The sequence below is a fragment of the Loxodonta africana genome, chromosome 5 (genome assembly GCF_030014295.1).
Source record: "Loxodonta africana isolate mLoxAfr1 chromosome 5, mLoxAfr1.hap2, whole genome shotgun sequence".
NCBI classification, from domain to species: Eukaryota; Metazoa; Chordata; class Mammalia; order Proboscidea; family Elephantidae; genus Loxodonta; species Loxodonta africana.
The window spans coordinates 134,716,086-134,743,482 of NC_087346.1; the positions used below are offsets into that span (position 1 = coordinate 134,716,086).

The 27,397-nt window shown below is 43.7% G+C and overlaps 1 protein-coding gene across 1 annotated transcript; it reads right to left on the reverse strand.

The window, feature by feature from the left end:
• Window positions 1-527: 527 nt before the first annotated feature.
• Window positions 528-24,850, reverse strand: LOC100666257 (sodium-dependent phosphate transport protein 2B-like). Its single transcript, XM_003411380.3, has 12 exons — window positions 24,164-24,850; window positions 23,936-24,070; window positions 21,148-21,276; window positions 19,343-19,486; window positions 17,105-17,216; window positions 14,603-14,798; window positions 12,109-12,204; window positions 11,171-11,291; window positions 5,790-5,957; window positions 4,678-4,794; window positions 4,447-4,571; window positions 528-1,210 (listed from the first exon to the last, which is right to left on the reverse strand). The coding sequence occupies exons 1-12, from the start codon at window positions 24,273-24,275 to the stop codon at window positions 587-589; spliced, it is 2,079 nt and encodes a 692-aa protein (XP_003411428.1). The 5' UTR covers window positions 24,276-24,850; the 3' UTR covers window positions 528-586.
• Between the last annotated feature and the right edge of the window lie 2,547 nt (window positions 24,851-27,397).

Below are 27,397 nucleotides of genomic sequence, written 5' to 3' on the forward strand. Positions count from 1 at the left end.
TACTAGGAACTGGGCAAGACCCACACCTGTGGTCCTTTCTAAGTCTTCATGAAAAACAAACTACTATCCCACTTCTCCTGAACTGAGCTGATTAGAGCAAGGGTGCCTGGGAGCAGCTGTCCTTGAGCCTCCTCTTAGTTGAAGCCAGTCTTTAGTGAAGAGAGATATGGTTGAGCTTTACCACAATAAAGAAGAACATATGTGTATGCATGTGTTTGTATGCGTAAGTACACTTAGTTACATATGTACCTCTGAGAACCTTCCGTAAATTCCTCCCTTGAGCTTTTCTGTTCTGAAAAGGATGGCTGGAATCTGAAAATAGGTCCTAGTGACCAATCCCTTGATGTATAGAGATGTGATCATCTCTCTAGCAAGGTTTCAGTGTCAAATTCTCATTGGGTGTTGTCCTGTTCCTTCCTGGGAGAGGAGGACCAAGGGAGCAGTGGCTGAGATAAAACAACCCTGGGGGTGATGTATTGGGCTAAGGGGAGTGAAAGTCAGGACTGATGTCAACTCCATTTCTCAGTAAAAGATGTGGCATAAGCGTGTAGGACTTGGGGTCCCTCCTCCATCTCTTCACAGCCCCCTAAAAGGCTGTGCTGCTGGGGGTGTTTTTCATATCCATGGTATCAACTTGGGACTTGACCTCATCCTGGGCCTCTCTGCTCATGGCCATGTTATCGAAGGCATAGGGGGCCTTGATGGGGATATCTTTAGAGTCCTCCTGCCCCTCCTCCAGGTCCTCACAGCATCTGCTGCAGCGGCAGCACCTGGGACAGCCACACAGCTTGCAACACACACGGCAGCAGCAGCAGCAGCGCGTCTGGCAGAAGCTGGTAAGCAGGGAGACGAGGTAGTCCCAGGGCTTCAGTGAGTGCATCCACAGGGGCAGGAAGTTCCAGTTCCGGAGCTTGTGGGGCAGGACACGTGGGCAGCGGGACTGCAGGAGCCGCATGAACACCACCAGGAGCAGCAGGAAGATGATGGGCACACCTACACCCACCAGCACTTGCCAGCCAGCCAGTGAGAGGCCAAATACTATCAGTGGGAGGAGGAGGAATAAGAAGACCAGGTAGAAGATGGCGAACCAACGGTACTTGGCAGAGATGTTGCCCAGGCCCCTGGCTAGGCGGATAGGCAGGCGGGTGAACGGGATCGGGTACCAGAGCAAGATGCCGGAGACATTGAAGAAGAAGTGGCACAGGGCAATCTGAAATACGAGAGGTTGGGCAGGTGAACAGGTGTGTCTGTTGTATGGCCGGGGTCGGGGGAGGGGAGAAGGTCATCCTATCAACAACAAGAGCTCAGCAAGGGAACAAGGTTCAGCTGGGAGTCAGCATCAGCCCAGACCGGCTAATGGGGCACCTATACAACTGTCCATCCACAATCGGACAGATGTGACTTGTCTCCAAGTAGGAACAAAAGCTTGATTCAGGGCGTAAGAATCAAGAAAGTTCATTTTTTCTCCAACATCTCCTCTGAGGAGTTCCTGAATAGTAATGTCGCCACAAATTATTTCATTTTAAAAGGTAGCTTGGTGATATACATCTCATCATACAGTGGAATACTACATAGCAATAAAAACGAGTAGGCTACTGATACATGCCGCATGGACGAAGCTCACAGACCTAGGCAGCCAGGCACAAAAGAGTTCATTCTGCAGGTGGTTCCTGACTTAAGACAGGGTTCCATTCTGATGACTACTCCATCTTAAGTTGGTTCTGATATAAATAGAATACTTCTTTTTTGTTTTTTTTTTTAGGTTTTAAGTTGTTGCCTTTTATTATCAGTATCTTTATTAATCTGATCTTTATTTGTCTTTGGGGGTGGGAAACATTACATCTGAGAATGATAACATAAGCAAATTACACACTGCAACACACAGTAATATATAGTAGTATATATTACTAATGTCCTAAGTGTAGTTCCTCATTACTCGAATATGTCGTTAAGTCGGGGCTACCTTATATATTTCCGTTTTATATGAAGCTCAAAAACAGGCAAAACTAACCTATGATGAAAGACGTTAGAGTCCTAGTTACTCTTTGGTGGGAAGGCAAGTTGTTTGGTAATGAATGGGAAGAAACTTAAGGGAGATTTTAGAGGTATTGGCAATATTATTTACATTGCTTAGGGTAGCAGTGATATATATTTTTTCTTTTATATATAAAAATCCAGCTGTTGTCTTAGCATTTGTACCTTGATTACAAAATTAAAAAGGTAGCTTGCTTTATGGTAAATAAAATAGTGAGTAGGAATAATAAAAAGTTCAAAAGATGGTAGTTGGCATTCAAAAGCCAGCAAAGACTTAATAAGAGGACTGGGGAGCGCTGGTGGCACAGTAGTTAAGAGCTAAAGCTGCTAACCAAGAGGTCAGCAGTTCGAATCCACCAGCCACTCCTTGGAGATACTATGGGGCAGCTCTACTCTGTCCTATAGGCTCGCTATGAGTCGGAACTGACTTGATGGCATATAAGAACAGCAACAAGAGAATTGGGTTTTGTTTTGGAACCCAGTAAGGAAGTTCTCTTTTGAAATTGAATTGAATTGCATTGTTTTACATTCTAAATCAAATTTCTCTTGGATCTTGGATGGGCCCCATCAGCCAGTTTCTAAAAATGATCTTCACATCCAAAAACCTGTTGCCGTCAAGTCAATTCCAACTCATAGCAACCCTACAAGACAATAAATTTCTGTATACTCTTGTCCCCACTGCCTGCCCCCACCCCAGGTCATCTTCCTGGCCTGCTTAGACAGAGGGACAGAAGGTTAAAAGAAAAAATAAAATCCACCCATTCAGGCCTGTACCCTGCAACACTCTTGGTCAGTCCTCTCTGCCTGGAATGCTTCCCCCATTCAATCCACTGAAATTCTCCCTGTCCTTCAAGGTCCTCTAACAATGAACTTCAGGAATTTGCCTATTGCTTGGCCCTGCTGCTTCTGCCTCTTAACTGCTCAGCAGAGAAAATTTTGAGAACAAAATGAACTTCCTTGATTCGTATACCCCAAATCAAGCTTGTATTCCTACTGAAAGACAAGTCATGCTTGTCCATTCATGGATTGGGTGGGAGAAAAGGCTTACAGAGCAGCTGATTTTGTGGCTCAATAGACTCATTCTAGGGAGAGATGAGACAGAGAAAGGATGGTAACATGTACTGGAAAAAAAAGATTGTAATAGTAGCTGCATAGATGTTTCTGGAGTGCCAGGCACTGTTCTAGGCACTTTATGTGGTTATCTCAATTAATTCTCAAAATACACCCCATGAGGTGGCAAATACTATCCCCATTTGACATATACCTGTGAGGTTGATCTATTTTTGCAAAAACACACAGGAGGGATATCATAAAGGTGGGATTCCATCCAGGTAGCTTGGCTCAGAGCCCACACACTTGGTCTTTACTGGCGTGCTAGGGGCTTTGGACTATCCCTGTTCCATATTAGCCACACATACATGAAGCACTTAAATGTGGCCAGTCCTAACTGAGATGGGCTATAAGTGCAAAACACACGTGGGATTTCAAAGATTTAGCACAAAAAATAATTTAAAATATCTCACAAATTTTTATATGGATTACATATTGAAATGATAATATACTGGGTTAACTAAACTACATTATTAAAATTCAACATCCAAATTCCTTTGTACTTTTTAAAAATGTGACTACTCACTAACTGTACATGTAAAAAATGTGGAATTGTCAAATGTATTATATATATTTTCACCCCAATTTTTTAAAAATACGACTACTAAAAAAATTTAAATTACATATGTGGCTCATATTTGTAACTCACATTGTATTTCCACTGGCAGCAGTTTAGATAATAACTTTATCAAATCATTTTAATAATCCTAATGTGATAGGCATTATGTTTCTCATTTTTCAGATGAGGGAATTGAGGCTTAGAGAGTTTAGGCCACTTGTCCAAGATCACATAGCGAGTAAATGTTGGGCTAGGATTCAAATCCCTGGAAGTCTGACTTCAAAGGGGTGATATAACTTGCTCAAGGTCAGCTAGTTGGATTTGGCCAAGGCAGGTGCTCTGATTCTTCATCTAATGCCAGGCCCAGGCCCCTGGCTGACTGGTGACTGACAAGGTGGATTCTGCCCAAGACGGGGGCAAGGAGTTGGGAGGCGGTGTCTGCGCTGCCTAAACACTCTTTTCTGTCTCTCTATCAAGTGGTCATTCAACCCTTGTTTAAGCCACTGCCAATGATGGGAGTCTTGCTACCTCCCCAAGGGGAATAGCTCTGATCGTTCTAAGATTGAGCTCCTGGACTTTACTCCCTGTGGCTTCTCTTCCACACCTTAGTTCCACCTTTTGAATCTAGCAGACAAAAGCCTTATTCTTCTTAGAAACCATCAGCTTGCAAGACCAAGGGGTGTAGCTACATGATTATATCCTCCAAATCCCACAAAACCCTTGCCCATGTAGTATGTCTTTACCTGGAGTGAACTCTTCAAGGTATTGCCTGGGCTGGCTAAGGCAGCCAGGATGGAAGTGGTGGTGGTGCCAATGTTGGAGCCCAGTGTGAGTGGGTATGCCCTCTCAATGGTTATCACACCGATGCCTGGGGAAAAAAACACAAAGACCATAGCATCAGCTCCAGGGGATGATGGGAGATGGCAATGGCAGCCAGAGGGAGAAGCCAGGGGAAGAGAAAGTGGGAAACTCACCAATCAGCGGGGTCATGGCAGACGTGAACACAGAGCTGCTCTGCACAATGAAGGTCATTCCCGCCCCCACAAGGATGGCCAGGTAGCCAGTCAACCAGGCAAAGGGAAAGGGGAAATCTGGAAGACAGAAGGCACAGGATGGAGGGTGGGCTGACTACTCTGGAGGAGCCCAGGCCAGGGGCTGGGCTAGTGGGCTAGGTTATGCAGATGCCTCCCCACCCCACACCATGGTCTGAGAGTGCACAGCTTCATTCCCTGCTGCCTTTCATCCTGCATTTTCACTATGTGGGTGTGGTGTTATGTGGGGAAGACAAAAACAGATTTGTTGGAGGTCAGAGGTTAGAAATGCTGCATCCACCCAAATACCCTCCCACAAAGCACTCAAAGCACCTAGACTTGAAATCTCCTTCCAAGCCTGTTCTCCCCTTATTACACACTCTACACCTTTGTTTTCACCTAAAGGAGAATCAAGAACATGCAGCAGCTTGGGACAAACTAGCCTTTCACAGTGCTGGCAGAGGATTGGGCTCCCCACACTCAGGAAGCCCCCAAAGTCACCTAATTCACCCTCATGACAACCTGTAAGGCAGATTTTTTTGGCCCCATTTCATGGAGATTTCACAGGATGATGATGTCACTGGCTAGGACACCACACCCAGCAGGAGTTCTACTTGGCCAGTGGTATCTCATTGGCTTCCTTCAGATGTGGGTGTGTTTATCCAGAGCAGCATATTCTCCCCAAAAGTAGAAGTAAAGTTGGGACCAGGTGGACACTTGTTACCCTCTTCCTAAGGGCCCCAGTGGACCCAGGAAAGCCTGGGCATATAGAAAACCAGCCAGGAAAGAAGGCCTAATTCATGGTTCCCTGAATTTTAGCTGGCTCCGTCTCAGGACCTTGCCAACATGGGATGAACTTTGTGCCTGCTCCCCAGGTCTACATCCAAGACACCAAGGAAAATCTCAAGGGGGATTGACATCTTAGTGTCTTTAGGTTCACAGATCCAAGAGAGAAATTCCATGCAGAGTCCATTGCTCGATGGCAATCAAAAAGATTCCTGTGCGGGTGGCCAGTGACACTGGAAGGCCCAGAATAAGGGAGTCAGAATGCCTACCAGTATTGAGGGTCTTCTTGATGACAACAGCGACCTGCCCCTTGAGCACGGAGTTGAGGAGTTTTACAATCATGACCAGGCAGGCGCAGAGGACCAGCAGGGAGATTATCAGCAAGATAGCACCAATGGCAACATCTGGGAGGTTGGAATTCACAAAGATGTGCTGACCTGCAGAGACCACAGAAAAACCTTGTCAGGACACAGCCACCCATGGCCACATGTTGCTATTTATTCCCCAACATCCATCTCTCTCATAGTAACACAAGTTGTTAGCTTGGCACATGGCAGCCCAGGATAAAAACCCCATTACCCAGCCTCCTTTACAGCTAAGTCTAGACTTGAGGCTATGTTCTGGTGATTGGAAATTCAGTGGATGTAACATGTGCACATCCGGGCAGTGCTCCTAGACAGAAGATGTGACCTGTTCTTTTTCTTCTCCCTTTCTCAACAGCAGAGATAAGATGTATAGTGGACAACACCCCAGGAATACAGAGTATCAGGAGTTTCCTATAGAAGAATCCTGATCAAAAGGGGGAAAATGTAAAACAGAATTTCAAATTCTCATAGAATCCAGACTTTCTAGAGCCATGGAGGCTAGATAAAGCCACAAAACTATTGCCCTGAGAGAACCATTAAACTTTAAACCAAAAATATCCCCTGGAGTCTTCCTAAATCCAAATAGTAGCTTAGCCTAACAAGAATGTCTGCTTTGAGCATTGTGCTCTTTTAACAACTATCTATAAAATTTAAAAAATATATTTATTTATTTATTTATTACAGGATCAAATTCACAACAGCAATGCAAAAAATTAGATATGAAACTTAGGGAGCAGTGAATTTGTGTTAATGAGGTAGGAATAACTCAGAAAAGGACAGTTGGAAAGGTTGCATAACTTGAAGAATATAATCAGTGTCAATGAATTGTCCATACAGAAATTATTGAATTGGTGTATGTTCTGCTGTGTATATTCTCTACAGCAACAAAAAATAAAATTAAAAAAAAAAGAAGGAAACTGGCTCCCAGGTTACCACAAGTTTACCATGCCAACCCTGAACTGCTTATACCTGGGTTATACGAGGGAGAAACACTTTCACCTTGTTTAAGTCAGTGTTCCAGCAGCCAAAACTGTCTTTGAAGCTGAATACTAACTCCCTATAGTAATCTCTATGAGAATACATAGAAGTGTCTATACGAAAGACATAGGATTAAGGAAAGACTCTTCATTACAGAGTAATTCTAAGGAAGGTATTTAAGCATCTATTTTATTGGTGGGCTAAGCTACTTTTCAAAATAACTCTAAAGTTGTTGTTATTGTTGTTGTTACTGTTAGGTGCCGTTAAGTTGGTTCCAACTCATAGTACAACAAAACAAAACACTACTGGGCCTTGCACCATCTTCACAATCATTGCTATGTTTGGGCCCATATTCACTGATGCTCTATTTACCAAGCATGATGTCCTTCTGCAGGAACTGGTTCCCTCTGTTAACACGTCCAAAGAACTTGAGATGAAGCCTTGCCATCCTTGCTTCTCAGGAGCACTCTGGCTGTATTGATTCCAACACAGATTTATTCATTCTTCTGCTAGTCCGTGGTGTATTCAATATTTTTCATTAACACCGTAATTCAAATGCATAAATTCTTCTTTGGTTTTCCCTCTTCATTGGCCAGCTTTCACAAGCATATGAGGCAACTGAAAATACCATGGCTTGGGCCAGGTGCACATTAGTCCTCAAAGTGACATCTTTACTTTTTAACACTTTAAAGAGGTCTTTTGCAGCAGATTTGTCTGTGCAATGTGTCTTTTGATTATTTGACTGCTGGTTCCATGGGCATTGATTGTGGATCCAAGTAAAATGAAATCCTTGATATCTTCAAACTTTTCTCTATCATGGTGTTGCTTACTGGTCTAGTTGTGTGAATTTTTGTTTTCTTTACGTTAAGGTGTAATCCACACTGAAGGATGTAGTCTTTGATCTTCATCGGTAAGTACTTCAAGTCCTCTTTGCTTTCGTCAAGCAAGGTTGTGTCATCTGCATAACGCAGGTCATTAATGAGTCTTCCTAAATCTTGATGTTATGGTCTTATTCATATAGTCCAGCTTCTTGGATTATTTCCTTAGCATACAGATTGAATAAGCATGGTGAAGTATGCAGCCCTGACACACACCTTTCCTGATTTTAAACCACGCAATATCCCCTTGTTCTGTTCAAACGACTGTCTCTTTGCCTATGTTCCAATTCCTTGTGAGCACAATTAAGGGTTCTAGAATTTCCATTCTTTGCAATGTTATCTATAATTTGTTATGATACACACAGTCTAATGCCTTTACATAGTCAATAAAACACAGATAAACATCTTTCTGGTATTCTCTGCATTCAAGCCAAGATCGATCTGACATCAGCAATGATATCCCTTATTCCATGTCCCCTTCTGAATCTGGCTTCAATTTCTGGCAGTTCCCTGTCAATCCAAACCCTGAACCCGTTGTTGTCACTGCTGCAATCATTTTGAATTATCTTCAGCAAATTTTACTTGCATGTAGTATTAATGACAGTGTTTGATGATTTTCCCAATCTTTTGGAGGACCTTTCTTTGGAATGGGCACAAATACAGATCTCTTCCAGTCAGTTGACCAGATACTTGTCTTCCAAATTTCTTGGCATAGGCAAGTGAGCACTTCCAGTGCTGCATCCATGATGTTGAAATGTCTCAATTGATATTCTATCAATTCCCGGATTCTTGTTTTTCGTCAATGCCTTTAGTGCAGCTTGAACGTCTTTCTTCAATACCATCAGCTCTTGATCATATGCTACTTCCTGAAATGATTGAATGTCGACCATTTCTTTTTGGTATAGTGACTCTGTATATTCCTTCCATCCTCTTTTGATGCTTCTTGCATCGTTCAGTATCCTTCACTATTGCAACTTGAGGCTTGGATTTTTTTCTTCAGTTCTTTTAGCTTGACAAATGCCGAGCATGTTCTTCCCTTTTGGTTTTCTGATTCCAGGTCTTTGTACATTTCATTATAATACTTTGTCTTCTCAAGCTGCCCTTTGGAATATTCCGTTCAGCTCTTTTACTTCATCACATCTTCTGTTGGATTTATCTACTCTACATTCAAGAGTAAGTTTCAGAGTCTCGTCGGAAATCCATTTTTGTCATTTCTTTCTTTCCAGTCTTTTTAATGACCTTTTGCTTTCTTCATGTATGATGTCCTTGATGTCATTCCACAACTCGTCTGGTCTTTGGTCATTAGTGCTCAGTGTGTCAAATCTATTCTTGAGATGGACTCTAAATTCAGGTGGGATATACTACTTTGGCTCTGGCAGACTCATTTCCATTTTCTTAAGCTTCAATTTGAATTTGCATATCAGCAATTGGGTGGTGTAGTGGTTAAGTGCTACAGCTGCTACCCAAGAGGTCAGCAGATCAAATCCGCCAGGTGCTCCTTGGAAACTCTATGGGGCAGTTCTACTCTGTCCCGTAGGGTCGCTATGAGTCCGAATCGACTCGACGGCAGTGGGTTTGGTTTGGTTTTTGGCTGAGCAATTGATGATCTGTTCTGCGGTCATCCCCTGGCCTTGTTTTGACTGATGATACTTAGCTTCTCCATGGTCTCTTTCCACAGATGTAGTCCATCTGATTCCTGTGTATTCCATCCAGCAAGATTCACATGTACAGTTGCTGTTTATGTTGTTAAAGAAAGGCATTTCCAGTGAATAGGTCATTGGTTTTACAAAATTCTATCATGAGATCTCCAGCATTTCTATCACCAAGACTATATTTTCCAACTACTGATTGCTCTTCTTTTTTTCCAACTTTCACATTCCAATCACCAGTAATTATCAATGTATCTTGAGTGCATGTTTGATGAATTTCAGACTGCATAAGTTGGTAAAAATCTTCTATTTCTTCATCTTTCGTATTATTGGTTGGTGACTATTTGGCTAATAGTCATATTAACTGGTATTCCTGGTATGAGTGTGGGTATTATCCTGGCACAACTCAAAATGAGAAAAAACAGCTACAAATATCTATTAGTAATCGGAATAGGGAATGTGTGAAGTATGAATTTAGGAAAACTGAAAGTTGTCAAAAATGAAATGGAACACTTGAAGATTGTTATCTAGGCATTAGGGAGCTGAAATGGACTGGTACTGGCCATTTCAAAATCAGACAATCATATGGTCTACTATGCCAGGAATGACAAATTGAAGAGGAACAACACTGCATTCTTTGTCAAAAAGAACATTTCAAGGTCTATCCTGAATTACAATGCTCTCAGTGATAGGATAATATCCATAGTTAATACAACTTATAACTTTAATAAAAAAAAAAACAGCATCTATTATTTATTGAGCATGTACTATGTGCCAAGCACTCACATAATCTATGCTTCACAAAACCCAACAAGGCAGCACTTTAATTATTGCCATTTTGCAGATAAGGAAACACAGGCTCGGAGAGCTTAAACTCAAGGTTATACTTCCAGAAGGTGGTGAAGCTGGGATTCAAAACCAGTGTGTATTTCTTTGATATGATGCTTCACAATTTATAGAGATGTTTTCTCATGAGATTGGAAGACAAAGTGAGGTCCTTAAAGTCACAAAGCTAATCAGGGACAACTTCACATTCCAGCTCAGTCCTACCTCTACATCTCATGCAGTTGTTTACTTATGATATGGAGAATACTTTCAACAAAGCATTTGAGGAGCAAGGTGGGGTTGAATGAGAAAGTCAGAACAGGGTATATTGCTAATTGTAAAAGCCCCTGTTTTTCAAAGTCTTTGTGTCCCCATGGTAATTCCAGCAAAACATGATTATATCAATAGATATATAGTACTGAGAATATGGGAGGCGATAAGCTCACTTGATTCTCTGGTAAATCACGCCCGAAGAATTATGTTTAATTCTGGGCACTATGTATTGGAGCCATGCTGGTGCAGTGGTTGAGAGCTACAGCTGCTAACCAAAAGGTCAGCAGTTCAAATCCACTAGCTGCTCCTTGGAAACCCTATGGGACGGTTCTACTCTGTCCTATAGGATCACTGTGAGTCAGAATCAACTCAATAGCAATAGGTATATCTTAATTAGAGAAGCAGGATCTACAAATGTGTACATAATCAGGATGGAACAGACTGTTTGCCCAAAGTTCTTCAGAGGTTGTATGGTACAGACAGCATGAACTTTGGAGCTGGCAGAAGCACCGGGTTTCAAGTCTCAGTTTTGTTCTTAACTGTGGAACCTAACTTACCTCAGTCCCTAAGCCTTACTGCCCTTCTTTCCTTCATTTACTGGGGTGCCACACAGACAAGAAACACCTGTCAGCCTCCTAGACAGCCCATCCCAGGGGCCGATGCCCTACTGAGTTCCACTCACATTTGGCGATGTTCTCAGTGTAGGTCACATTCTCCATGGTCCAGGATTGGACATCATCCGTGAAACGCGGGGAAAGGGAGGTGCCGTTCTTGCGCAAGGAGACGGTGACATTCTTCTCAGTCTGGACAGCAAACATAAGAAATTGTGTGGTCCCCAACATTCTTTTTGGTGGGGAGTGGCAGGCAATGCGGGGACCAGAAGGGAGATATTATACATGTTGGCATCCACAATGGCTTAATCCTATCTTTTGTTTTATTTTAAGGACTTGTTATTTTAATTTTTTTAAAGTACCAGTTGTCATCAGTATAAAGTATGACTTTTGAACCTTTATAAAACGTCTCATTGAAGCTTGTTGGTCTCTGCCTGCTGCTGTTGCTGTTCCATCTTTATTAGAAAAGCTCTTGGAACAAGTGGGGACAGACAAAAGCAAACTTCATACCTACTTCCTGTATTTCTTTTCATCCTCCAGCCTTAGCACCTCTCAAAAACACACATATCTGCCCTATAAACAAGGATAAGCTATAACCCTGCTGCAAAGCAGGCTACGCAAGTTTCCCTGACAAGGATGCTGTGGGCCTTCAGAGAAGGAACACGTAGGTTTCTCGTGGAACCTTCCAGAGAGGCAAGTGAGAGAGATGCCACCATCTGCTAGCACCTGAAGGTCATGAGGATGCACTGTTTCCATGGGTCTCTCCATAAGTGGGATCAGAGGTGCAGCCAGAGGTAAGGCAGGAATATGTATCCGAGCTGTGGGATGGGGCAAAAGGGCACCTGTCTGTCCCATCTGTCTGTCCTAACCCATCAGATAATTCCTCACTGTGGAATCTCGCTGGTCAATTTCGATTTTCAGGAGCTAATTTTTTTTTCTTCCCCCTTGCCTTTTAGTTGCCTTCCTTGAATGAATGCTTAAAGTTCAGATGCTATTCTTAGGAACTTACCACATTAGTAAAAGTCTGGCACCAAATCTTGACCAGACTCTTGTTTTGGGCTGTTTCATCCTTCATCGCAATTTGGTTGATAACTTTGTTATCCAGCTAAGGAAGGCAACAGAAAAAAGAATCAGCGCTGTCTCAGAACTGCTTTGTGCAGGAAACGCAGGAGGTTGCTGTTAGAAAGTTTCTGAGGCGTTAACAAAACTGTGAGTCCCTTCAGGGCTGCACTCCCAGGGTGGAAGTTTGCAGGTGCTTGATAAATCAATGGATGATTGTAGGATTGAAGGAACTGATTTCTAGGGAGCAGGATAGGGAGCTGGATGAGTAAGGGACAGAGCAAGGCCCAAGCTGGTGTCTTCTCCCAAAAGCAACATCCACAAAGCCTACTTTCGCTTCAGCAACATGGAAAGATCCTAGCGAGAGGCATTGGTAGTTCAGTGTAGAATTCTTGCCTTCCATGTGGGAGACCAGAATTTGATTCCCGGCCAATGCACCTCTTGCGAAGCCACCCCCTGCTGTCATTGGAGGTTTGCGTGTTTTTTTATGATGCTCAACAGGTTTCAGCACAGCCTCTAGGCTATGACGGACTAGGAAGAAAGGCCTAGTAATCTATTTTGAAAATCAGCCAATAAAAACTCTGTGGATCACAATGGTCTGATCCCATTGTGCATGGGGATGTCATGAGTCTGGGGCCAACTCAACTGCAGCTAACAATGACTAGTGACAAGAGGGGTGAGATGGTCACTGGCAGCAAAGGCAGGCAGTAAACTTTCTCTTTGGCTAGTAGTGGAGTAAGTGGGTTGCTTATTTTCTCTGGAGTCCATAAAAACCTGTTGCCGTCAAGTCAATTCCAACTCATAGCAATCCTATAGGACAGAATAGAACTGCCCCCACAGAGTTTCCAAGGAGCACCTGGTGTGGTGGATTCAAACTGCCAACATTTTGGTTAGCAGCTATAGCACGTAACCACTATGCCATCAGAGTTTCCATAGGTGGTGCAAACTATTAACCCTTTCAAGGTCTAATTATTTTCTCCTTTATTTATTTATTTATTTATGATACCATGTGTTTTCACTAATGGAAGCATGCTGAGTCATGGAGTGTGTTTAAATTTTTGGTTGGTAATATGGATTTTGAGAAGTATTACTGGTACTACCTGGTTACCACAGAACTTTTTAAGGTTCCCCAATCTGATTGCCTTTCTGTACCACCAGACCTTGGTTGCCAATGTTTGTTGTAGCGCCTCCCATTAGGTTACAGGGGAACTTATGTGTTTTCAAATATGACACACAAAAACAAAACAAAAGCTACTGGGGCTCCCTAACTGTCACACCAAATCAAACCAAACCCACTGCTGTGGAGTCGATTCTGACTCATAGCGACCCTGTAGGACAGAGTGGAGCTGCCCCGTCAGCTGCCCCAAGGTTGTAATCTTTACTGAAGCAGTCTGCCACATCTTTATGCTGCAGAGCAGCTGGTAGGTTCAAACCACCAGCCTTTCAGTTAGCAGTCAAGCGTTTGACCACTGCACCACAGAAAACCATAAGTATGCTTATAAGGCCTATCTAGAGGTACGAAAGCCAAAAGAGATAAAATTTTCACCCAATCACACTTCCTGGTTGCACTACCTTAGACTCCAGCTCTTTTGCTTCAACTAACATTTCTTTCACCTTTTGCCATTATACAAGTCCCCATTTAAAACAAACAAATGAAAGAACCCGTTGCCGTTGAGTTGATTCTGACACATAGTGACCCTATAGGACAGAATAGAACTGCCCCATAGGGTTTCCAAGGAACAGCTAGTGGATTCGAACTGCCAACCTTTTGGTTAGCAGCCGAACACTTAACCACTGCACCCCCAGGGCTCCCAAGTCCCCACTGGAGGGCAGGAAATACAGTGGTAAAAGTATACTGTCAAAGAAACTGAAAGCTGGAAAAAGTGGGTGGTATACCATATATACCATGGTCAACGAAAATTAATGGACTCATCTGGAGGTTTGAGTCCACCCAGACGTGCCTCAAAGACAGGTCTAGCAATCTACTTTTGAAAATCAGCCATTGAGAATCCTATGGAGCACAATGCTAGTCTGACACACATGAAGTTGCCATGAGTTGGAATTGTCCCAAGGGCAACTATTTGCTTCCCTGCCCCCGCCCCTACCATTCTCTCTGAGTCAATGAAAGTGAGCCCACTGGTACTGAGAATAGAAGTGCGAATATCGCAGCACCAGAGTATCCCCAGATATCCAATGGGAAGTCCTTGAGTCTCTTAAGGAATATATCCCCTCCCTCAAAATAAAGATGACACAGGTGTTGAGGTCAAGGAAACAGGAAAGGCCAATTACTCTCTCAGGTATTCCTAAAGCCCCACCTTCCTTGGCTTGTTCCAGAGGTAGTCAAGAGCTGTGTTTACAGACTCACCCACTCTTTACCATGTCCGTCCGGCTGGTTGGGGTGGGGGCAGTTAGAGTCTTCTCCTCTCTGAAGGAAGCCGGCTTACCTGGATAATGAGCTTTGTGAAGGGATCTGTGATGACTTTCAGAAGTTCTGGGGCATCTTCGCCATTCTGGAGCTGGAAGCTGTCCACCACAAGGTTGGTCAGGATCTCCAGGTAATGGGAGGCAGCCTCCAGGGGCAAAAGCACGAACACGGACAGCCAGTTGAAGAAGTCGTGGACAGTGGCCCCCGCAAAAGCCCTATACGAGGAGAATGCCACCAAGCCAGATTAGTCAGTAAGCAAGTGGACACGATCTAGGGAGGTCATTATTTGTAGCACCTGCTACCATCTGCTAGGGGTCCCATATCTGTATACATGTGTAAAATCTCATTTTCAGTCTTACGGTGATCCCAAAATGGGTGGTACTAATATCCCCATTCAACAGATGAGGAAACCGAGGGCTGGCAAGCCCAGAGGACATGAAGACCATTGCATGGGCTCTGGGCCCAGGACCCTTGTCTCCACTCCTAGGCAGAGCTTTTCCTATCAGATCGGAGAGCACTCGGCTGGGAGCCTTCTATGCTTAGAGGAGACATGTTCTCTTACAGCTGTTTCAAAGAATTACATCAAGACCATTTGTGAATCACACACATTGAATGTAGACAACCTTCCTTTGGAAATGTGGGAACCTGTACAATGGTAACCACAGAAATCCTCTACACAAGAGAATTCTTAGCTTTAAAGAAAGAATTGAAGGTCATGGCTCTTTTGGAGAATCTCATGAAACACATGAACAGTCTCCACGAATAGCCTTCACAGGATACAAGACTCATGTGTACCACTCTCTGTGTCTATCTGAGCAGGATCACAGATCCCCCTGAATTCTACCCCATTCATGCCCAGGTTAAGAGACTCTGATCTAGATTTTTTCTTCAATGAAAAATTTCCTTTAAAAAACATCTGCATATCAAAAAAAAACTTCCCAAACAGTAAGTACAAACTTGACAATTGACATGAACAGTAGAGGCAACAGCTAATAACCATGGAAAAAAAAAATATGAAGGGGGAATAAATGCTGAGCTTCACTAGTCATCAAAGAAATTACAAGGGCAAATTTTCACCTATCACGTTAGCAAAGATTTTTTTTTTTAAATAACTTTTTGTTGCTGGAGAGGGTGATTTAAGGGAGGGGCATTCACACACTGCTGGTGTGTGTAAAGGGATACAAATATTTTACGGTAATTTGGTAAAATATTTTAAGAACCATAGAGATGTTTGAGATAGTATGATTCTAAGAATTTATCTAAGGAAATAGTCCAGGAGAGAAAGAAAAAGCACATCACCAAAGATGTTATTGAAAACAATCTATTTAAATATCTCCAAACAGGACCTAGCTAAGTCAAGTATGTTCCTATATATCAGTAATCTTGGTAGGTATCATGTTTTCACATTTCGTAATTCATAAGTAAATGCTACCCTGAGTAAAAAATTGGTGAAACGGTGGAAGGAATCCAAGATCTGGAGTAAGAAGACCTGGAGTGAGTCTGAGCTATGCCCTGCAGTGAAGTCACATAGCCTCTTTGAACCTCAGTTTCCACATTCACAAAATGAGCATAGAAATTGTTGATGTGGATGTCCTGCCGTGTATGTTTTCAACAACGATAACAAATAAATTATTTTTAAAAATGGGCAGAGAAATGCCGACCCTGCCTCACACTTCAGCAGGGACCGAGGAGGTTCCCAAGGCTCTGGGGAAATGAGGACATCTCTGAGGACATCCACTGTCTTGGACCAATCTACACAAAGGATGCCATTTGTAGTTTCCCCAACCCACCCGCTTTAATGCCGTCTGCCTGGCCCACACAGTGACAGCATCACCTAGACAAGCTGCAAATATCCTCAGTCTGCCTTGCTCATTGTTCTTTATATGTATTTTAATGAACTTTGATAAAAGCCCATTATCATCAAAGAGGCCAAAAAAATGTGCTTCATTTCCACATTAACCTTTTTGGAAGAAATAAGCTCCCTTTGCCTGTATTCAAACCACTCCCATTTTTACATCTTATGAAGCCACAAAAGCTGTATTTTGCCTTGTACTGGTATGTAAGTGAAGAGCAAAGAAAAAGTGGCAAGGGTTGAGCTGGCCAAAAATGGAAGCTACAGGAGGTTATAATTATTTATGACTAAGCAGGACCATAAGTCCCACCCTAACTGGCCTGCATTTAATTACACCACAAAGCAGGCAGGGTTAGAGCTAGAGCTTCTCTCTACTGAGCCCTGGCTATGCGTCAAGCACCTTGCTAAGCACATCCATACATGATCAGGTTTAATCCTCAGGGCAATACTGTTGTGACAGATACTATTATTAGCCTTGCTTTTTTTTTTTTTTTATTCAGATAAAGAAGCTGAGCCAAGGGAGTGTAATTAACTGTATGTGATCTCAACTCCCAACTACACCCCACCATGGCTACTTCTAGGAATCCCAGCAAAGGGAATACATGTTTTCATTGGCTAATATGGAACAATAGGCCTGATAGTGGCAAAGGCTGATCCGGAGCTTCCTACCTTCGGAACTCATTCCGGTCGCCTGCCTGCATGAACGCCACAATGGTGTTGGTGATGGAAGTTCCAATGTTGGCCCCCATGATGATGGGGATGGCAGCCCGCACCGTCAACACTGGTGGGTGAAAAAGAAGATGAGCAAGTTCAGGAAGGAAGGCAGTGGTGGCTCAGTGGTAGAGTTCTCACCTTCCATGTGGATGACCTGAGTTTGGGTCCCGGCCGATACACCTCATACACAGCCACCACCCATCTGTCAATGGAGGGCTCCTGTGATGCTCCACAGGCTTCAGCAAAACTTCCAAACTAAGGCTGACCAGAAAGAAAGGTCTGGAAATCTACTTCCAAGTGAAACCTTATGGATTGCAACAGTCCGATCCTGTTGTGCATAAGGTCATGATGAGTCAGGCCTAAGAACAACAAAAGTTCAGGAAAGCAGCCTGGCTGTGTTCTAGATAGCCGTGGGCCCAAGGCGAGACTGGGTTCGTTTAAGCTGGTAATCCCTGAAAGTGGCCGTTCTTAACTTATTTGAGGTTATGCACCTTGCTGTGAGTCTGATGAACTGAAAAGTTAGGGCGGCTCACCACAGAAATACGCACATGCGTCACCAAAAGAAAAAATCTGACACACAATTTTGGAGAATTCACAGATCCCCTGAACCTTTCTTTGGACCCCAGTTTAAAAATGCCTTTCTAAAATTCTCTCTCCTCCCTATTAAAGGTACAAGGCCAGATTAAAGAGACCAGGAAACAGCCAATGTTTAAGAACAAAATCAGTCTTCTATCAAAATTTTCTGACATATTGGAAGTAAAGTATTTTGAAGAAGTAACGCCTTTTTTCTCATCTGGCCCACTAGTCAATTCACTAGTGAATTAATGCACTAGTTAATTTTGGCCAAAGTGCTGGTTTTGCTTCCATTACTGGGGAAGTAGCTTTTCATTAGAGATCTGGCTAAAGATTTTCAGAAAAGACTAGGAAACAGAAGGAGAAGTTTGGGGTGATTATATTCCTATGTGGAGCCCTGGTGGTGCAGTGCTTAAGAGCTAAGGCTGCTAACCAAAAAGTTGGCAGTTGGAATCCACCAGCCACTCCCTGGAAACCCTATGGGGCAACTCTACTCTGTCCTACAGGGTTGCTATGAGTTAGAATTGACTCGATGGCAATGTGTTTTGGTTTTATACTTCTATGTACCAGGCACCTTGCTATGTTTATATTTCATAGGCAAATACTACCCTGAAGCAAAAGTTTGGACCCACTAGTTAGTTCACTGGTAAGTTTTGGACAATACGCTGGTTTTGCTTAGGTTATTGAGGAAATGGAAACCCTGGTGGTACAGTGATTAAGAGCTATAGCTGCTAACCAAAAGGTTGGCGCTCCTTGGAAACTCTATGGGGCAGTCCTACTCTCTCCTATAAGGTCGGTATGAGTCGGAATTGACTAGATGGCAACGGGTTTTTTTATTGAGGAAATAGCTCTTCATTAGTGACCTGGCCAAAGATTTTCAGAAAAGAGTAGGAAATTAACAAGCAGGAGTTTGGGACTCTTCCCCATGGGAGCAATCCATTACTTCACGCCACAAGAAGAGGGATCACCAAGATGTGACTCCAGTCTGAGAAGGCCTGGCTGGGGAGAGTTTAAAAACGCTAAATAATTCAAAGTGGCTGAAAATTAACCAGTGCAAACTGGTCTGCCTTAAAAGAACCTATCTCAACTTAGTTGGAGCAAACACCAGTTTGGAATGCCATCTCCTCAAGTTCTGTTGTCCCAGAGCCAATGTGTGATGTGATTAGATGTCTTTATTCTTAGTATTGACCAATGGCGTCCAATAGAAATTTCTGTGATGATGGAAAGGTTCTATGTGGCTATTAAGCATTTGAAATGTAGCTAGTGTACCTGGGGAATATTTTATATTTTAAATTTAATTAAAATTCAAAAATAAATAGCCATGCATGGCTAGTGACTACTGGACTAAACATGCAGTTCTACAGAATTCAGAGCTAAGTCCTCAAGTATTGGGGTCAGGCTCAATCATCAAAGCCCAATTAGAAGGCTGTCTGGGACTGAGGGTGGAGCTCATCACAGTGGGAGAAAATAGGAAAATAATGGTAACAAGGTCTAGATATACATTAAGAGCCTTTCCACCCTTTCCAGTGGACAGGTAAATGTCTGAAACATGGGTTCGCAGCTTTTAGAAACATGGTGCACAGCTCTTAGAAACATGGGCTCATGGGTCCCCAGACTCACGTGAGGAGGCCACCATGCTGACGATGATGGATGAGGAGGTGCTGGAGCTCTGCACCAAGACGGTCACCAGCACCCCGATCACCAGCCCTGCCACAGGGTTGGACAGGATAGCGTTGTCACTGAAGAACTGTCCAGCCACCTTTCCTGATAAACAAATCCACAACCACATGACAGTTGGTTCAGTAGTAGCTGGGTCAACAGAAGTCTTCATCTAAGGTCACCTGGCCATGAGGTTTGGAAGCCCAGTTTCCAGCCCCATGAATCTTCCTTCCATGCTTTTTCCCAGCTGCCCAGCTGCCACAAGAGACCAAGCCTGCTGGCTGTCCCTCACATGCCCTCCCATCTCCATCTCTGACCTAGCTCCCTACCATTCATCTTGTTCTTCACACTACCTTCTCCCATTCTTCAACCAGAGGGTTTGAACTCCCTCAGAAAGCTCTTCTCTAGCCTTCTCTGATCATGGACCTGGCATCAATTGGTTTGAGGGATGCCAGTGAGCCTCCTGACTCCCTAATTCTTCTTCTAGGTCTCTGCAATGCAGTCCCAATTCAGAAGAAGATTCATCTTCCAGGAGTGAATCTGAGTGAATCTTCTCATTTTTTCCATCCATCCCCAGCCCCAGCCAGCCTAAGTTCATAAAAAAAAAAAAAAAATCAAACCTCTTGCTGTCAAGTTGATTCTGACTCATAGCAACCCTACAGGACAGAGTAGAACTGTCCCATAGTGTTTCCACGAAGCAGCTGGTGGATTTGAACTGCCAACCTTTTGGTTGGCAGCTGAGCACTTAACCACTGTACCACAAGGGCTTCAAATTCATAATAGAAGCCTGTTTTTTCAAAACTTCAAGGTACCTCTAAGATTATCCAGTCAATTCCTCTGGTTTTATAAAGAAAACTGAGGTACAGAGAAGTAGTGTGACTTCCCTGAGATTACACAGTTACTCCAGGGCACAGTGAAGACCCTCACTAATGCTGCATTGGATCAGGGGGACCAGAAGTGGTGGCTTCCCTTCTCCTGTTCTCCAACAAGCACCCCCCTCCCCAATTTCTCCAGGTCACAAAGAAGAGATGAACAAAGAGGTACAGACACGGTGTCTGTACCTTTGGTGTCTCCTGGAACTGAGTTTGAATTCTGCTGTGAACTTTGGGAATAATTACTGATCTTCCTGAGCCTCAGTCTTCTCCTTTGTAAATGCAAAATGCTTTGGGGAGGAATAAACTATGCCCTTGAAAATGCCTGCACCTGGTAGGCTCTCAATGTACCCTTGGAAGTACAAACATTACCATACACAAGGCAACTTCACCCTCAGAGCTCCCATTACAGCACCTGGCTATACTCAGTCTTAGATGTTTAGACAACTGCAATGGTTGTAGATTCCCCCAGACCGAGGAACCCTGTCCTTCCCCCAGCAAAAGCCCGGTTGTAGCCTAAGAGCGCAACGATTATCCTATAATTCCCTCGGATAGGGAGGCCCAAAGATATCATAGATCCCTCAAATGGAAAGTTCACATGCAAACAGCTTCCTGCCTGGGGCTTGTGGACAGACATGGGTCAGTCAGGGTCAAGGATTCATTGGCTTGGCACTGGCTCCAGACCTGGCTCCTGCCTAAGCTACCTTGGCAAGTTATAGCCCCTTTAGGGTCCTCAGTTTCCACTTCTGTAAAATGGGGGCATAGACTTTGCAAGATCAACTCTTAAGTGGCTTCTATTCCAAAACCATTCCAGCATCTTGCAGCTTGAGCAGGCTTGCTGAGTTGTTCCGTCTGAACCCAATTCAATTAGACACCTCCCACATCCATCCATACCTCCAACCAGCTGAAAGGCACTGCTGAGAATATCCAAGGAGCACACGAACAGGTAGAGAAATCCCAGAAGTAAAATGAATTTCCCAATCCCTTGGAATATACATAGAATCTTTCCTTTGGCGTCTCTCTCTGGGGGTTAAAAAAAAAAAAAAGGGGGGGGGGCATGAAGGCTTTTAGTGTCTGAAATACTGAGACGTTTAGCAATGAGCTCAGAACACCCTGCCTCCCCTCCTGTGGACAGCCAGTCAGGTGGAGCGGTGAGCTCTTGGGTGTAGGAAGGCCAACAGATCCAATGTATCCATGGCTACAATTTTCAAAGCAGCCACCACTGTAGTCCATTTAGCTAACCCCCTGGTGAAGTGGCTCCAAAGGATTTGCATTTGGGAGGAGGTGTTCAGTCTGGGACACAGGCAAATCAAGCTCCAGACCCAGCTGAGCCACACTATTGCTGAGTGAGGCAGGTAAGAACACTTGCTACCTGCTAAATGCTGGATTAGGGATAATAGCAGAGCATTTTCTAGAATGTGGCTTCATGACAGAAATCTTGGAGGGCCTTTGGGCCCTGGTCCCTCTCTGGGGTGCTCTGTCCTTGACTGCTATTTTCTCCAGTCGCTTTTAAAGACCTGCATGGTCCTCACCTCTTCCTGCCTCCTTCAGCATCCCCCATCTTTTCTCTCTAGGCCTTGCCTCAATATCTCCTCTTCCTGATTAGGAAGTGAGAGTAGGAGAGGTGAGATCCCTCCTATCGCAGCTGCCCTGCCCCCCCAGCTCTCCTCCTTCCCAGCCCAGTTCTCCTCCTTCTCAGCTCTCCTCCTTCCTAACTCCAACCTCCCTTCCCTCCCAGCTCCACAGACAAACCTTACACCCTGCACCTGGAAAAGAAATGCAGCTTTACCTGCACCCCAGCTATTCTGGCTGCACATTCGCTTGTCTAATTGTATCTTTATCTGTCCACTCCAAAGAAAGGTATGCCAACTGAATGTGGACATTATAGAACAATATCATTAATATCACATGCAAGTAAAAGTTTGCTGACGATCATTCAAAAGTGGCTACAGCAGTATATCAACAGGAACTGCCAGAAATTCAAGCCAGATTCAGAAGAGGACTTGGAAGGAAGGATATCATTACTGATGTCAGATACCTCTTGGCTGAAAGAAGAGAATACAAGGAAGATGCAAAGGCATTCAACTGTGTGGATCATAACAAATTATGGATAACATTTCAAAGAATGAGAATTTCAGAACACTTACTTGTGCTCATGCAAAACCTGTACATAGACCATGAGGCAATCATTCGAACAGAACAAGGGTATACTGCGTGGTTTAAAATTAGGGAAGATGTGCGTCAGGGTTGTATTCTATCACCATACTTAATCTGTATGCTAAGCAAATAATCAGAGAAGCTGGACTATATGAAGAAGACCATTACATCGGGATTTAGGAAGACTCTTTAACAACCTGCATTATGCAGATGACACAACCTTGCTTGCTGAAAGTGAAGAGGACTTGAAGCACTTACTATGAAGACCAGAGGCTACAGCCTTCAGTATGAATTACACCTCAACATAAAGAAAACAAAAATCCTCATGACTGGACCAGTAAGCAACATTATGATAAATGGAGAAACGACTGACGTTGTCAAGAATTTCATTTTACTTGGATCAACAATCAATGCCCCTGAAGCAGCAGTCAAGAAATCAAATGATGGATTGCATTAGACAAATCTGCTGCAAGGTGTTAAAAAACAAAGATGTCGCTTTGAAGACTAAGGCGCATCTGACTCAAGCCATGGTATTTTCAGTCGCCTCATATGCATGTGAAAGTTGGGCAATGAATAAGGAAGACCACAGAAGAATTGATGCCTTTGAATTATAATGTCGGCGAATAATATTGAATATATAATGGACTGCTGGAAGAACAAACAAATCTGTCTTGGATGAAGTACAGCCAGAATGTTCCTTTGAAGTGAAGATGTCAAGACTTGTCTCAAATAATTTGGACATGTTATCAGGGTAGGCCACTCCCTAGAGAAGGACATCATGCTTTGTAAGGTAGAGGGTCAGCGAAAAAGAGGAAGATGCTCAACATGATGAATTTACACAGTGGCTGCAATAATAGGCTCAAACATAGCAGTGACTGTGAGGATGCGCAGGACCAGGCGGTGTTCCATTCTGTTGTAAATAAAGTCGCTATGAGTCAGAACCAACTTCATGGCACCTAACAACAATAGTAACAACTGTATCTTCCCTTGGTGCCTCCATAGGTGCCAACATACTGGTATAGGAGCCAGGAGCTACTGCAGGTTCAAGTGCCTTATAGGATGTGAGCACATGGATGAGGTGTGCTATATCCATGACGGAGGCAAAACTCTTCCAAAAGTCTCCTCTGATGCCCACCTTCAGGTGAGGAGCCCTCCGAGGAGCTCTCTGAGAGCAAAGACCTCGTCTGGTCACAGCTGTGCCCAGAGCATCTCCCACAGTACCTGAAACTTGGTTGCCAACACTATAATTCAGTGTTTGTCTTGGTTATAACAGCAGTGTCTGACACATTTGTTGCAAAACAAATTTGCTGTAGGAACAAATGCTCCCTGAACAACATGTTATGTTTTAATTCTAAACTTTAGTGACAGCCAGGCGGCAGCCCTGGCCAGGACCCTTAATCTAAGACATGAGAACAATGAAAAGGGGGAGGGAGACACACAAGAGTAAACCAGTGATGCCAATACTTGCGATGGGCAGCAGCCCTCCCACCTTGCCCCAGCTGGAATGAGTTGGCCTTATTTTTACCTGACCACTTGATCCCCGTGTCCTTAAGTGCAGGCATGTCCCATGGGTCTACCACCTCTGACGGATCTTCAATCAGTGCCATAGTAGAATATGAAGGCAGAAGTTCCATCTTGGTTACAGGGCTTCCAGAGGCACCTGCCCAAACAAGCAACAAGACACGGGAGTCAGACCTGAATCCCCTCGGGTCCTCATAGGAGACTAGTCCTCAGCTGAATGAGCGCTACTTACTTTTAGTGGCCTTTTCACCTTTCGCAGGTGTTGTGGACTGCTGATTAGTGACCCCTTCAACGTGTTTATTGGGGTCTGGCTGGGCATTCTCCAACTCAGGCCAAGGAGCCATTGTCTGTGGATAAAAAAAGAGAGCTTAAAGAAGCCATCACCAATAGGAGGCACATGCCTAGAAGACGGTCAGGTGAAGTCCAGTTGGTGTGACACGGGAACCGCCATGATGGGGAGAACCAGTGGTAGTAATGCTACCCTTTGTGGGGAGGAGAGGAAGTGTGGGTGTCATGCTACACCTTCTAAGTTTGGAATCTTCAGTGGCACATTTTATTCCTCTTCCAACCACTCATTTAGGCTGCCAGTAAATCAGACCACTTCTTCCAGCGTGTTTCTGCTCCAGCCTCAAATATGTACAATTATTTGATCCTCCAACTTCTGCCTTGCCCTCTCTGTCTTGACTCTCTCCTTCAGTCAGAAACAGAATTCAAACACATCCATTGTCATCAGCTCATGGTATGCCAAGTCCTCGCAATCCTCCAACAGGCTGATTTTCACATCAAAGTTGGTCTGCTCATCAACCTGCCTCATCTCGAGGAAGTATAATATATAATGTGTATGTACGTTGTTATGTACATGTATAGGCCCCATTTTTTTACTCAACTGTTTGACTTTTCTTCTTTTTTCCTTCTTACATCCACCTCTCCCTTTCACTCTTTCTTTTCATCTCTTACTTTCCTTCTAGGTTTATATCCTTGATATAAGCCTTTGGCTGGTGTCATACATTGCAAATAAATTTTTCCCAGTCTGTAGCCTGTCTGTTTTCTCTCTTAATGGTATCTTTTAATAAGTAAAAATTCTCAAAATTAAGAATTATTTTCAGCCACCTTATTTAGCGCTCTTTTTTTTGTTTGTTTTGCTAACCCTTTTTTTAGGAGTCTTTGGGTGGTGTAAATGGTTAAATACTCAACCAATAGCTGAAAGGTTGTCGGTTCAACCCTGGAAAGATAGGCCTGATGATCTGCTTTCGAAAGGTCACAGGCTTGAAAACCCTGTGCAGCTGTTCTACTCCATAGCCACAATGTATAGGTATATGTTGATTTACATTTTACCTGCTTAACCTGAGTCAAAAGCATAACACCCTGGACCTGGTTCAAATCCCAGCCGTGATGCTTGCTATTCGGTCTGTATTTAGGCAAGTCACTTTATGCCTCAGAGCATCGGTTTCCCCATCTATAAAGTGGGAATAATCCTCTGTAACTTGCAGAGTTGTTATGGGATTAATGATGATACCTGGAAAGCGCCTGGCACAGAGCTATTATTATTATTACTATGCCATGCTGTCTGCATTGAAGACCCTTTGTCAGAACCATATTTGTTGCCTCCCGACCCCTCTCCTCCTTCCCCCTCCCCTTCCATTCCATTCTACTCTATTCAGACTTCTTCATGACCCACTTTTTCCGCAAAGGTTTCTCAGGTATGTGAAGAGGAAATGCAGCTCTTGACACACCTGGCCACCCACTGCTTGCAGCCCTTGTCCTTTAACACACATCAGACAATGCAGTCCAAGAGGACTGGAACAAACAATTCATAGAACAGGAAGTACAAATGGCTGAAATACTTACTTAAGAAAGAGTTCAGCCTCATTTACAACACAAGATGTGAAAATTAAAACAACCGTGAGACTTAAGTTGCAACTATTAAAATAGCAATAAAGAAAAAAACATATGCTGTGCCATGCTGGAGAACTGTGATGAGAAGAATACTACAGGAAGTTCTAAAAAATAGTTGGTAGTATGTCTACAGTGACTTGCATTTTTTGTACCCAGGAATTTCACTTCTAGGAATTAACCCAAACCAAAACTTGTTTCCATCGAATCAATTCCGACTCATAGCGACCCTATAGGACAGAGTAGATTTTCCCCATAGATTTTCCAAGGAGCACCTGGTGGATTCAAACTGCCAACCTTTGGGTTAGCAGCCGCAGCTCTTAACCACTACACCACCAGGGTTTAATTAGGGACCTAGAAATACTGTCTCTCAGAAAATCATCAGAAATACCTGCCTTGCTCCATCGGTTCACACAGGTTTCATTTCAGTTTATTAATGAGCCCCCAGCACCTCACCTGTCTCATAATGTGGTTGTTGGGTGTTGATGAGTTAATTCTTACTCATAGCAACCCTATAAGACAGAATAGAACTTCCCCATAGGGTTTCCTAGGCTGTTATCTTTACAGGAGCAGATTTTCAGGTCCCACTCACAATAGTACCATATTTTCTAAGTAGCCAAAACCAAAAATCAAACCCAGTGCTGTTAAGTTGATTCCAACTCATAGCGACCCTATAGGACAGAGTAGAACTGCTCCATAGAGTTTCTAAGGAGTGCCTGGCGGATTCAAACTGCTGACTCTTTGGTTAGCAGCCGTAGCACTTAACCACTACGCCACAAGGGTTTCCTTTCTAAGTATCAGAGAGTCAATATTTATTACCGGAGAGTGAGTTTACCATGGGCCAGGGCATGCTAGGTACTTTACATTGAGGGGTGCTATTATTCTCCCCAATACGCAGACAAAAAAAAAAAAATGAAGGCACAGAGACCAAGGTTAAGTAACTCTCAAGTGGTAGAAAGAACCTTGAATCCAGGCACATTTGAATTTAGAGCCTTCCTCCACAGGCTCCTGGGCTGGGGCCCTCCGCGTGCCTCCCAGTTTCTGAAGGCAGGCTGTTTTCTAATGCCCTATATCCAGTGCCTGTCACAGAGGTTTGAGTCCTCCCTGCAGCTCAGTGAAAAGCCTTCTTCTCAGGGCTGACAATTTAATGTAGGACAAAGCCTACTGTTCAAGGCCTGTGGGATGCATTTCCTTCCTGGGGTGTGTTGAGGGGCAGCTATAAAGCTGGGGCAGGGCAGGGGAGGTGGCACAGACCGGGGTGGTTGGGGAGGAGAAGCTGACCTGGGGTGACTCCAATCACAGCTCAAGGCCACCACGGTGGGTGAATTGGCCTAGGTTTGAAATGACGTAAACCAAAAAAACCAAACCTGTTGTCATTGAGTTCATTTCAACTCAGTGACCCTGCAGGACAGGGTAGAGCTGCTTCATATGCGTTCCAAGGCGTGGCTGGTGGATTCAAACTGCTGACCTTTTGGTTAGCAGCCAAATGCTTAATCACTGCACCACCAGGGCTCTGGAAATGGCACAGAAGTTTTAAAAAGGCTCATTTAGTGTGCTTTTTTTGACTACAGCT

Excerpts from the sequence above, each read along its gene's own strand:
- LOC100666257 (XM_003411380.3), bottom strand. The coding sequence starts at position 24,275 with ATGGCTCCTTGGCCTGAGTTGGAGAATGCCCAGCCAGACCCCAATAAA. Across the intron at positions 11,292-12,108 it reads GCCAGACTTTTACTAATGTG|ACTGAGAAGAATGTCACCGT; the intron begins GTAAGTTCCTAA and ends TTTGCTGTCCAG. Across the intron at positions 5,958-11,170 it reads CACTGAGAACATCGCCAAAT|GTCAGCACATCTTTGTGAAT; the intron begins GTGAGTGGAACT and ends TGGTCTCTGCAG.